The following is a 13,395-nucleotide window of genomic DNA, read 5'->3' on the forward strand; positions in this document are numbered from 1 at the left end:
GAGATACTTAGGGAGAGTCACATAGAATAGAAAAACTGAAATAGAATAGAAAAAATATGGTTTATAATTTTTTCACTTGTGGTTTTTGACAGTTCTGTGTTTCGATACAGTCATGACTTTCTCTCTAGAGCAAAGAATAAAATAACTTGCCTTTTTTTTTTTGGAACAATAGTGTAGGTTGTTGGGTTTCTGTGAAAATAAAGGAGTTTATTGCAGATTTAATCTTAAGTTTGTAGAAAGACACTATATTAATCCACTCAGAGAAGCACTGATGATAAAGGGTGTTCTTTTTCAGTATGTCACTTGCCAAAAGTCAGGTCTGTTGAAGTAATCCTTGGAGTTAACTGCTCTGAGTTGCAAGTCCTTCTATAAAATAATTTTTTAGCCCCTCATCAATTACTTTTTAAAGACTAGTCTTTCAAGTAGTGATGGTACAAAAGAGTAATTTCTCTTCTGGTATATAGAATAAACTGAGATGGATAAAGACACTGAGAGAGAAAAAACAGCTGAACAATTACTTGCCTGAGGGTGTACAGGAAGTTCATAATCAAGTACGGAACTTGGGTCTTACCCACAAACTAAGTTGTGCTGCTGTTGTGTGTCGTGTCCCGTCCCCCTTCCTCCTTTTAATAACTATTTCAGTTTTATTTCCTTCTGATCTAGTATTTTAGCAAACTTGTTCCTTCACAGTAAGCAAGAAGTAGGTTTGCAGGTTAGCTTCTCACCATTATTTACTATATAGTGAAAAATACAGATATTATTGTTGCCTAGAGAGGTCGTAGATGCCCCATCCCTGGAAACATTCAAGGTCAGGTTGGACGGGGCTCTGAGCAACCTGGTCTAGTTGAAGATGTCCATGCTTGTTGCGGGGGGGGTTGGACTAGATGGCCTTTAATAGTCCCTTCCAACCCAAACCAATCTATGATTGTATCTTATCTACTCTATGAATTATAATAATAGGGAAAATGTTGTATAAAGTTGTTACTGGAAGTATACATACATCACAAACAGTAGAGCTGATTTTTAATTATAACTAAAACCTGCAAAGTTACATTTCCTAATCTCTTTCAAGTGCATAGAAGAAATGAAACGTGAAGGCAGACCTATTAAGATTGACAGAAGACTGACGGGTGCGAATATAATTGACGAGCCTTTGCAACAGGTAAGTTCTAACCCGGACTGTTTAGCCTATTTTTATTTTTGCAAGTGTTGTCTATGTAATATCTAAGTAGTTGAAAGACAAATAGCTGTTGAGAAATTTTATATCTGAGAGTGGTAAGTGAAAAAACTTTGAGGATGGGCCATGTTATTGGACAATATTTGAGTGTATTTTCTGTATATTATAGTTTTTCAGCACAGCGGTGATGAATGCATGTAAACCAATATGAAGAAGAGGTTTCAGTATGTGAGTTGTATTCACTCACTATTTCATACAGGTAGGGGAGTATGGTTCACTATGTTAACCTTTTAAGAAGACCGCTGTTGCATTATCAGACACAAAAAGCTATTTTATGTTTTGTTGTCTTTTGTTCATTAGTTCATCTTTATTTTTTCCTTTCCCATTTCAGGTAATCCAGTTTTCCCTGAGAGACTATGTGCAGTATTGGTATTACACACTAAGTGATGATGAATCGTTTCTTCTGGAAATCAGGCAGGCTCTTCAGTATGCACTTGTTCAGTTTTCTGCCAGGTAAGATTATTTATATTTACATCAATACACTGTCTAAGCAAGTGGACCTTTTCAAAATTTAGATTAATGTCTAAAATTACCAGATAGCTTTTTTTCTGCAACTTAAGCATTGAGTTGCATAAATCATCACCTTTTTACATGCAGGTCTGTTTCATATAAACAGCAGAGCTATTCCTAAGGTAAGCCAATCTGAAAGCCTTTAATTCAAATATCTGTATCAGCTCAGATAACTTTTAAAAGTGGCATTTCTCTTCAATTTGTAAGAATAATGAGTATTTTGAAAGGAATGGTAATCTGGGGAACAAAATGATATGTCACATATGTAAATCTTTTTTAAAAATAGGGTTGGTTCAGAACAAATGGATAGTTTGTTAATTATCCCATGTTTTTTTCTGCTGTTGCTTACTCAAGTAGCAGGAAGTTAGGAAACTTGTCTGGGAAATTATTAATCTTCAGTATGGCTGATTTCTCAGCCCACGTACCACATGCCTTTATATCCGTCGACTTCTTTGTTAAGTAATGATTTCAGGTATTCGTCCCACTGTGCTGATTGTTATCTGTTTTCTCTTCAGAAGAGGTTGTGAGTCACCTAAATATAATAACAGCACAGGCTTGGGGGAGAGTGGCTGGAAAGCTGCCTGGAAGAAAAGTACCTGGGGGGTCTTGATTGATAGCCAGCTGAATATGAGCCAGCAGTGTGCCCAGGTGGCCAAGAAGGCCAACAGCATCCTGACTCGCATCAGAAATAGTGTGGCCAGCAGGACTAGGGAAGTGTTCGTCCTCCTGTACTCGGCACTGGTGAGGCCGCACCTCAAATACTGTGTTCAGTTTTGGGCCCCTCACCACAAGAAAGACATCAAGGTGCTGGAGCGAGTCCAAAGAAGAGCAATGAAGCTGATGAAGGGTCTGGAGAACAAGTCTTATGAGGAGCTGCTGAGGGAACTGGGGTTGTTTAGCCTGGAGAAAAGGAGGCTGAGGGGAGGCCTTAATGCTCTCTACAACTACCTGAAAGGAGGGTGTAGTGAGGCAGGTGTCGGTCTCTTCTTCCAGGTAAGAAGTGATAGCATGAGAGGAAACAGCCTCAAGTTGCACCAGGGGAGGTTTAGATTGGATATTAGGAAAAATTTCTTCACTGAAAGAGTTATTGAGCATTGGAACAGGCTGCCCAGGGAAGTGGTTGAGTCACTGTCCCTGGAGGTACTGAAAAGACATGTAGATGTGGTGCTTAGGGACGTGGTTTAGTGGTGGACTTGGCAGTGTTAGGTTAACAGTTGGACTTGATGATCTTAAAGGTCCTTTCCAACCAAGATGATTCCTATGATTCTATAACCTTCTTAGCAGTTTTGAGGTGTTGCTATCCCTTCCCTCTGTTGACTTGAAAAGGCGGGTCAGTGTGCTTTTCTGGCAAGAAAGGCCAGAAGATGGAGAGCTAGATTTAATGCTAGGAAAAATTCATTATAATTAAATCTTACTGATTGTGAAATAATGGAAATCCTAGGAAACTGTGTTGGAAATAGTGAAAACTAGGCTAAATAACCGGTATATTACAGCAAGCAAGGCTGTGCTTACATGAAAAGGACCTGGCTACCCAACTTCAATGTTTTTACCTATTTGGCAAAGTTGCTTCATTGAACAGTATCAAGCACTGTGTTTGTGTCAAAGCAGGTGAAGTTATAGCAAATTTAGATTTTTTTTTCCTACAGTTCTATAGCTCTTCAAAAATAGCCACCACTCCTGTGCAGTCCTTATATACAAATAAAAACTGTTTCACAGTGCTGCAGCAGTTCTTATTATTAAGAGAAAATGATTTAGTGTATTTATAAATACTATAGTTGGATATAGCTGTAGCAGTCTTAGGTTAGTACTATCATCTCTAATTTCATATACCCTGTGATCTTCTGGAGAGAATGAATACAGTGGGATACTTTTTTTTTTTTTTTTCTTGAGAGTTGCGCGTTTGGGAGAATGATGTGAGGCTGCCACCTAGTGTTATTGTATGATTTGTTGATTGTGCAGATGGTGGATCTGGATTATTGATGGTTTTGATTGACTGCTCTTTGAGACATCTCTGCTTCTGATTTCCACATCTAGATTTTGCTGTAGGCTTCCCTCTCTTCCAGAGTTCCTTATACCTTTCTCTCTGAGGGAAGAAAGAGCAGGTGAGGGAGCAAACATAAAAAAAAGAAGTGATGTAGAAGGATTCTGTTACAACAAAGTCGGTATCTGAGAGAATTCAGGTAGTGGAATACTTAGTGCAGAGTAAAAGCCATCAGTAACATCTAGCTTCATTAAACCTATAACTCACAAGTGCCTTTTCAGTTTGGCTAGTAAGGCATGGACGTCATAAGAATATCTCTGCATCTTTTTCATACCAATAAGGAAATAGTTTTATGCGAATTTAACAGTGACTGTTTTCTGATGCTAACCTATGTCCATTGTTGGAGATTCACGCTAATTATCTCTGATACAAGCCGTGGAATCAATCGTTGATAATACTAGGTCGCTTGTAGCTTCAAGTGAAATGTGTGTTTTCTCACTCATGCATATACTGCAAATTCAGAAGAAAATTGTTTTGTTTAGGTGCCTTCCAAAATTATGAAGTATGGCTGAAAAAGACCTGAGGAATATTTTAGGTTTAGGTTGTAAACTGTTTGTATCAGGATTTTTCACAGATATTTGATAATGTCGTGAATCAGAACAGTATTCCAGGTACTAATGTTGACCTTAAAGTAATTCGAATGTAAATATTAATGTGGTGCAAGAGTGGTATTTTACAATATTTGACTTGTTTTCAGTGGACAGGCAATTAGGAGACTGATTAATTTCTTTACTTTTCCATGTTTACTGTCAGTATGGTTCTTGGCAGGGAGGAAGGAGAAGTAGAAATTTATTATTGTTCTTTGTGTTCAGGATGAAATAATTCATTTTCATGAGTGTCCTTTTCTGACAGATCAAAGGAAACAGACTGGCAGCCTTATTTCACTACACGACTTGTTGATGACTTTGGCACTCATCTTCGAGTTTTCAGAAAAGCTCAGCAAAGAATAGCAGAGAAAGGTGATCAGATGAAAGGTAATGTAATGATTTAAATATTTTTTGATTTGAGTCTGGGTAGGCAGGTATCTTACATGTGTGAAATATAGTTAGCTTTATTTTATAATTCAAGTGTACTCTCAAGTTTCTAATCTTTACAAAAAAAGTGTGTTTCTTTTTATTTTATTTTGTATAGACCAAGCTGAGGAACTTGTAGATACATTCTTTGAGGTTGAAGTTGAAATGGAAAGAGAAGTCTGTCGTGATCTAGTGTGCACTTCTCCCAAAGATGAAGAAGGTATCTCAATATTATCTTCTGAAGTTGTTTTAATATAGCAGACTAAATTAAAATACTAACGATTGTGTTCGCAATATGAAATGTACTGAAATCTTAGCATGTAGCTTTCAAAGCGTGATTATCTACTATACATGTATATTTCCTCTAATTTGTACATATCAATGCTATAATTATAATGAAGTATGTACATATGTAGCTATTTCTCTTCATTGTAAGAATTTTACGATAGAAATATGTTTTCTGGGAGGCAGAGGATGGCTTTGCAGGTTCTTACTGCTTTTTGTTAGATCTGCCTTACTTATTACTCCATAATCTTTATTAATAAAATCAATTTATCTTTTTGGGCAAAGTGTGAAGGAGAGGAAAAAAGCCCTGTATATGTTAAATAAGGAAAATACATTGGAGTTAGTTTTTTTGTTCTTGGAATTTGGATCTCTTTTGTCTTGGTTTTGAGACTCTAGATGTGTCTCAGGTTTACATCAATGCTGCTTATATTCAGTCTGAAAGGTGTTACTGTGATGCTTGGACTATAAGAATATGTATGACTGTATATTGGACTTTAGTTTAAAGGATTTATCTGGGTTTTTTTTATGATAGCAGGTAAGATGTGAAATAACATAATACAAAAATAGTACTGAAGGTTTTTTGTTCTCCCTCCTTAGGATTCCTAAGGGATCTGTGTGAGGTTTTACTGTATATATTGCTACCTCCTGGAGACTTCCAGAACAAGATCATGCGATACTTTGTCAGGGTAAGTAGGGGCTCTAAAAGCCGTCCCAATTCTTTGGTTTAATTCCATAAAAAATTTTAGAACTGAACTGCTCTTCTTATTTTAATTTGTAAAATTGTCTAATTTAATATTAGGTTATTTTAAATGCAGTACAATCTTGATAAGTATATGACAGCAGAGAACAGTTTGTGTGAAATGTTTTTGAAGCAACATTTGAAAAGTGTGATAAAATGGATGTTGTTTTTCTTGAGATATTAACATCTTCTAATGTTAATTGGAAGGCAATGTGCTAGTGCCTATTGAATGTTTTCTGTAATTACACATTTCTTATTTAGCCTCTACACAGTGATTCTTAAATTGTTGCACCTATATTAGCTTTATGAATAAATGTATAAAATTATGTATTATATTTTGGTTTTCAGGAAATCCTCTCTCGAGGAATTCTTCTTCCATTAATAAACCAGCTCAGTGATCCTGATTATATTAATCAGTATGTCATATGGATGGTAAGATTTATAATGTTTAAAATGAATGATATTTTCAGAAAATGTTCATATAAAGCTTTACTTGTGTTTTCTGTAATCATGGCAGATAGATATCTGGTAGAAAAGTTACCAATGGATATATTGGCAGAGATGGTGAACTTATGGCTGCTATATTGAATTTTTTTATATATATATATATATACACACATATAAATATGTAAAAATGTAAAATATTTATATATACATACACACACACGCATTCACACTCTATCTGTATTATCTATACTCTGTGTTGTGGTTGTTTAGCAGAAGTTGCCCAATTGAGGAGAGATGTATGACAGAGTGTAAAGTTGAGTACCCTGGCTGTTTTACTTAGCTGTTCAGGAAGTATAGCGGTAACCTTGGAAGTTTTTTCCTTGACTCTTCTTATGATATTTTCTTTAAAGCTTAAGAGGCGTCCAGAATGACAAGTAGTAAGATTTGAGTTTTTTTGCTTCTGCTAAGGAATCTCAGGGTGATTGTTTTAGGGATATTTGTGGTAACCTTTAATAATTTAACTGAATGGGAAGAAGCAAAGTCTTTACTTTGATACCTGTCTAATGCACCTGCAAAAAAAACCCCCACACTTTTAAAAGTAGTAATATGTATATTAAAATTAACATAAATAGAATATTCACACTTTAATTAATATTGATTTTTTTGCAAAGTAAGTTAAAACTTACTCTTATAGTTTATTATCCCTTATAGGTCATGAATCAAGTTCAAATTTTTTTTCCTTTCCCCAAGTTCTCTGCTTTTATTCATATATTTTAGTTTTATAGTGTGCATTCAAGTACTGCACTGAAAACACCCTTGGATTTCAGAGTAAAAGTTCTTATGTAGGGATGGAATGAATTCAAGTGTACATGTACAGTGTTTTCTTCACTTCAGCCATCTCCATTTCGTGTAAAAGGTTGCACGCTGCTTTTCTATGGGAACCTTGCTTTAATAAGAAAAAATACTGCTGCTCATACGGACCAAGCTTTTCAATTTTTGTTTCCCCTCTCCTCCTACGCATGTTCTTTATTTGTAACTTGGCCTCATTCTTTATTTACTGAGCACTGCCCCTGGCTGCATCCAAAGATAGAATTCTGAGATTTCTATAAAGCTTTCTGTTATGATGGTGGTGTCCCAAATATTAATTTTCATAATTGCTTTCTGAGATGAGGAAGTAAATGTGCTGGGGGAAAGATAAGGAAGAACAAATGCTTTCAAAAATTTAATACAAGCCTTAAGAAATGACGATTGTCGGAGAAATTAAGGTCAGAAGTAGAGATGACTGAAATAAATTCTGACTCCTTTTGGAAGCTTTGACATAAAATCACGATTTGAATGAAAAACTCAGTTTCTCAAAATGAGAAGTTTAATTTCATGGTTTTAGGCACACCACAGTTTGATACTAATTCTCTTGCAATGAAATATAAAGCTTCAGTATAAAATTAGAAGTAACCAAAACTTGTCTCTCTTCACTGTGAAGTTCACATTTTTACAAAATGTTCGAAGTTCAAGTATTGCTTGTACTATTACTTCTAAAAGCAAATTTCTAGGAAGATTTTCCATTAACTTTGGTCAAAGGTATCCAGTCTTCGTACTCTCTGCTCCATGCAACTCATGTCAACGTGCTTCTGCAGTACAGGCGAAGTATTCCATTTCCATATCAAAGTGAGCATTTATGAAAGATGTGGGTGAAGTGACTTTTTTGGCCTCAGATGGTAAAGACCACCATTAGACTCAACCCGCTGCACCTTCGTGCACATACTGTAAAGCTGCCAGCCTTCCCCTCATCTCCATGCTGCGTTCACAACAGAGTTTCCAGTGATCTCAACAGCACAGCAAGCTTCCTTCACTTGCACAAATTCCTGTGAGTCCCCAGAGCAGGTTCACCCTATGCCAACAGTGGGGAAAAAAGTATGTTTTGAAATAGTTTAATAGTATTTACAAGGGTATCTGAATTAGGATTTCAGAGAGGATATTAATTCAGTCATTTCTTCCCCCCTACACCCCCCCGCCACCCCAGGCTATGGTTACATTGTAGAATGTTTTAATTCTTTTTGTAATTCTGTATCTTAAGAAGCCATTACATTGGGAGCATATACACTTGCAGGGGACCTTAGCAAAGCTGAAACCTCTTTAGTGGTCTCACCACTTTCTGCCTACTTAGCTAAGGAGATGGGTAATAGCAGCAGAAGATTGACTGGGTTTTGGACAAAATCCTCACTAAGGAGGCTGATGCGCTTTCCATGTGTCTGTGTGCTTCTTGAAAACAGAAAATGATGGTGTGAAATATGTGCTGACTGTGTGCATGCTTCCTCTTTCTTGGTCCATGTAAAATTTTAGTATCAAGAGGAAGGTTTAGAAGCATCAAAGTGTTTTCAAAATGCCACTTTGCAGTGCTATATCAAAATAGTTCATTTAATGAAAAATAATATAATGTACTTTTAACTGTTTTGCATTATTCACCCTGTAAAACTTCTGTTTCAGATTCGTGATTCCAACTGTAACTATGAGGCCTTTATGAATATTATTAAATTAAGTGATAATATAGGAGAGTTGGAAGCAGTGAAAGATAAAGCAAGTGAAGAACTGCAATATCTTCGCTCTCTAGATACAGCAGGAGACGGTTAGTGCTGTCTTGTTTTACAAAATATTAAATGCATCTGCCAGCATAATCTCTGAAGAATATTCCAAAAATTTAGAGAATAAAAACTCTGATGCAGCATAGTATAAAATATTTTGTTATTTAAAAAATAAATTAATTATATGTGAACTATTAAAACTTAAATCTTCGTATGTGTTGTTTTTTTAAAAAAAATATAGGCTAGTTGGTTAGGTATGTATACTTCCACTTAATTGAAACTTGCCTGACTGATGGTTATGAATTTCAGTAGTACTTTAGGTATTAATGGGTAGTCAGTTAACAGTTAATCTGAAAAAGGAAAAATATTTCTTCATGTTCACTTCTATCAGTAAGGTATTTAAACTGAAAAAAACCCCTTCTCTTCAAAGCTGATGTGTTTTGTAAGTCGTATGTCACTTTTGTATACTATTTTTATAGAGCATTTCATAACAAGAGTTTTATTTACTCATCTGCATTGCTTAATCCTCTTTGTTTTTGCTTTCAGATATCAACACTATAAAAAATCAAATAAACAGTTTATTATATGTTATTAAAGTATGTGATTCAAGAATTCAGAGGTTACAGTCAGGAAAAGTAAGTGCGTTAAAGTTTTCTTTTGTTCCCAAAGAGTGAAGCTGCAAACGACTTACTAGTTCAGTCTAACTTTCTAAGTCTTGCGTTTTGAAACATAGCTTGAAGTATGCAGTTACAGAAATACATTATACAACTGAAGTTAGTCTTGTCTTTGCAGTTTAGGTATGGAAAGAATTTCTAAAGGTTCACATGTTCAGAGTTTTTTGGGTTCTGGCTTTAGCAGTTTAGATATGTCAGTACAACTTAAAAACTATTCACGCTTTCTAAATAAAAGAGTTAAACCAAAATGTTACATAGATGCAAACCATCTTTGTATTTATACACCTCGATTCAGTTCATTTTTGCTGCTCCAGTGTATACCTCGTGTGTGTCAAGCTTAGTCTTTGGCAAAGATCTCTTTTCTTGTCGGTAAAGGTACTAGTTGCTGATTGTTTTGCAATGCCTTGTAGACTCCGTGTATTGCCTTTTGTCACACATGTTTAGCTCTTTAGATACAAAAAGCCTAAGGCAAACTGGATGTTAAATTTGACAACCTCATGTAGTTCTGTTTGCTTGTTTTGTATTTTGTTTTATATTTTAAGGCTGACAGTCAGTATGTTTGACTTTGCTTAGTTTCTTGACTCTCTTAAATTGGACCTAGATGTGGCTCCAAGGTAATGTAATCTTGTGCATATTGACTCTTAAAATGTTTAGCGTTCTGTAGCTGGATCTGGGACCATTACTGTAATACCAAGAAATGTCATATTAACAGAAGAAAGTTGGGCAGAGATGAATTTAAGTTGTGGTGACCTGCACCCCATCAAATTCTGAAATTAGTTCATCTTGTTAATTCATTTTTATGCTTCTATCACTGTTGGTGAGGGGTTTGGAGTTAATTTGACGTGTATAATATTACATGAAGGGCACTGTTAAAAACCAGCTTCCCATGTAGCAGAAATCATCCATGTTGAATGCAAATAGTTATGAGAACATGACCTTATGATCTAGATCTTCACTTATTAGTGATTGTGAAAGTAACTAACCATTGAGAGGATGCTTTATTATCTGTAATGTACATTATTTTTTATTACACTTGCTTTGTGGTAAGCAGACATTTTAAAAGCTAATTTAAAAAAAATAAAGCCTATGAACACACTGAACTGTGTCTTATAGGAAATAGATACTGTGAAACTGGCAGCAAACTTTGGAAAACTTTGCACAGTCCCTCTGGACCATATTCTGGTAGACAATGTTGCACTACAGTTTTTTATGGGTAAGTGTTAATTTATCTGATCTTTTTTATTTATAAAGCATATGCTAACTCATAGGACTGTTCACTTGAAAACGCTAAATATAGGTGTCTACTGAGAGCTAAATGTGTATAAGCCCCTTGCCAGAGGGAACCAAAACCTTTTTTGCAAATCAGTCTGTAATTAACTGTTCAAAACACCGTACTCATTACTTCCAAAAGCTTGTTTCAAGCTCTTGTTTCAATACTGATCTCTCTGTAAGACTGTTCGTGCAGTGTTTCTTGGTCTGTCATTTCACAAGTTTGTTCTGTTTAGAGCAGAATCATTGCAAGAATTGGTTAGAGGTTTTATAATTGGAATAACTCTGAAACTTCTCACAATTGTTAGTCTTACTTTTGCTGGTCTCACAGAAGCTAGTGGAACTAATGACTATAAATGTTAAATTGAATTGTTTAGAGGATTATACGGCTACTGAAGGTTGTCTATTTGAGAAGCTAAAATACAGCAGTAATTTATGTACTGTTTTACATTTATCATATAATCAAGAAATTGATGGATTAAAGTTGTACAATTAATTTTTAATACTATCTAATGTTTGATTCTCTTCTGTGAATTAATTGGGCTGCTGATGGTCATTACTAAGTATATTTACCAGTTTTATTGGTGGTGATAGTCCTTCTAATGCAGTAGATGCATGTGATTTGTTACAATTCCAGTTTGAACTTCCTCTCAACTTGTATCATGCTGTACAAGCCTGTTACATCCACACAGTAATGGTAGATTCACTTTTTATATAGGCAGTTTAGGATTCAGTGCTTAGTTCCTAGACTTAGCTCTCAATTTTGTTTACTGATTATCACCAATATGTATATAGTACTTTTTATTTTTTGACTCTAGAATACAAGTATTGCAGATGTATAACCAAAACCTGGATTTCTATATATAGTTAACATCATAGAGAATTTTTATTCTAAGATGCACAACAATAACTACGGTTGTGTGGTGGCTATTTTTTGTAGATTACATGCAGCAGGCTGGTGGCCAAGCACATCTGTTTTTCTGGATGACGGTGGAAGGATACAGGGTTACAGCGCAGCAACAGCTGGAGGTACTTCAAAGCCGGCAGAAAGATGGAAAACATCAGACTAATCAAACCAAGGGTCTATTAAGAGCAGCTGCATTTGGAGTTTATGAGCAATATTTATCAGAAAAGGTAGGAATAACTTATTTCTGCATTGTTTGGAGTTTATTTGGAATTTATTCTTTGTACAGATGCTTCTTTGGTAGTTATGGATACATTAATATGAAATGGCTGTGATATGTAGCACAAGTTCTTTACAAGTTGACATTTAAGCTATTACTTGTGTATCTTCTCTCTCCTTACTTCAAGCAGTAAGAAAATGTCTTCCTTTTTTTTTTTTTTTTTTTCTCCTCTTCATTGAAAAGGCTCTTACTGGCACTGACTGTCTTGTCAAATGCACTGAATGTGTTCCTCAGTAGCTGACTTTCTAGAATAGAGAGAAATTAGAGGAAAAAATGAAGGCAGAATAAGAAATTCTATCCCTTTGTGTGTGCTGTCCTTTCCCCTTTTCCTTCCTTTTACCCTGCACTCCACCTCCCCCCCGCCCCGCCCAAGAAGAAATGTTTTCAAAAAGATGTAACCCGGTATTTGTACAAACTTGGGTAAGACTGGGTTCTCAAATGAAATAACTTCCTGTGCCTCTCTACAGTTTACTGTATAAATTGCTTAAATATCACCATTGGGTATCTTTCAATAGGCTAATCTTGAATCCTTCCAGTAGTCTTGTAATAACGGAGTCTTCTGTGAAAGAAAACACTTGTCAACTTGTGTTAACAAAACATCTTTGTTCTGATTTTGTGTATACATAAAAATCACCTCCTAACTCACACAAAAGCTTCCCTTGGGGAAGTGGGGAAAGTGTATGAACTTGGGCCCATCCAAAAGAATGCTTAATGGCCAGTGGTTTGAAATGTGTCATACCAAGGGGTGACTGGGAACCTGATGGCTGATAAAGTTAGTATTCTGGTAGCTGTAATAAAGTCTGCATAAAAAGCTACCATGATTACAGCTACTGTTAATCTCTCCAGAAATTGGCAGAATTGTCAAACTGTTAGCCTTTCCTCAGATGCTTCAGGACTTCGTCCATTTACTTTCTTACTGTCTTGTTCTTCATTTCTGAATCTAGATCTTTCTATTCATAAGTAGGTAAAATGTTTTATGTTTGAGTAAATCCGGTTTAGATACTGCTTCAAAATATTGTGCATACATGTTTTTTGAGGTGATTCTTAGTATTTAATCCTGAAACTTCTGATTTTTAATACAAACTCTGAACTTAATTTGGGGGTGGGAGGAGAGAGTCTGACTACTGTTGTGTGTTCTAGAGCTGGAAATACTCAAGAAGGAATAAAGTTTGCTTAGAAAATTGCAGAATTGTATTGAATTTTATTTGTGAAAATAGAAGCTTTCTTATTTCTATGCTGCAAAAGTTGATTTAGATCTCTATGACAGGCATCTCCAAGAGTTAATATTGATGACAACTTAGTAGCAAAACTGGCAGAAACACTGAACCATGAGGATCCAACACCTGAAATCTTTGATGATATTCAGAGAAAGGTATGCTCTTTTCATCCTGTATTTCATAAGAATTGTTAAGGCTAT

General features: G+C 35.5%; 1 protein-coding gene across 4 annotated transcripts in view; it reads left to right on the forward strand.

Annotated features, from left to right (window-relative positions):
* The window catches only part of SNX13 (sorting nexin 13), a 77,324-nt gene that overhangs the window by 33,188 nt on the left and 30,741 nt on the right, over nt 1–13,395 (forward strand). For all 4 annotated transcript variants that reach the window (XM_068405165.1, XM_068405166.1, XM_068405168.1 and 1 more), the window contains 11 exons: nt 1,073–1,162; nt 1,569–1,690; nt 4,641–4,762; nt 4,920–5,021; nt 5,684–5,772; nt 6,174–6,257; nt 8,757–8,895; nt 9,398–9,486; nt 10,639–10,738; nt 11,735–11,928; nt 13,246–13,350. In XM_068405165.1, the coding sequence (XP_068261266.1) occupies nt 1,073–1,162; nt 1,569–1,690; nt 4,641–4,762; nt 4,920–5,021; nt 5,684–5,772; nt 6,174–6,257; nt 8,757–8,895; nt 9,398–9,486; nt 10,639–10,738; nt 11,735–11,928; nt 13,246–13,350 (1,236 nt within the window). The remainder of the gene's footprint in view (nt 1–1,072; nt 1,163–1,568; nt 1,691–4,640; nt 4,763–4,919; nt 5,022–5,683; nt 5,773–6,173; nt 6,258–8,756; nt 8,896–9,397; nt 9,487–10,638; nt 10,739–11,734; nt 11,929–13,245; nt 13,351–13,395) is intronic.

Source organism: Nyctibius grandis, chromosome 7 (genome assembly GCF_013368605.1).
Source record: "Nyctibius grandis isolate bNycGra1 chromosome 7, bNycGra1.pri, whole genome shotgun sequence".
Classification (NCBI taxonomy): domain Eukaryota; kingdom Metazoa; phylum Chordata; class Aves; order Nyctibiiformes; family Nyctibiidae; genus Nyctibius; species Nyctibius grandis.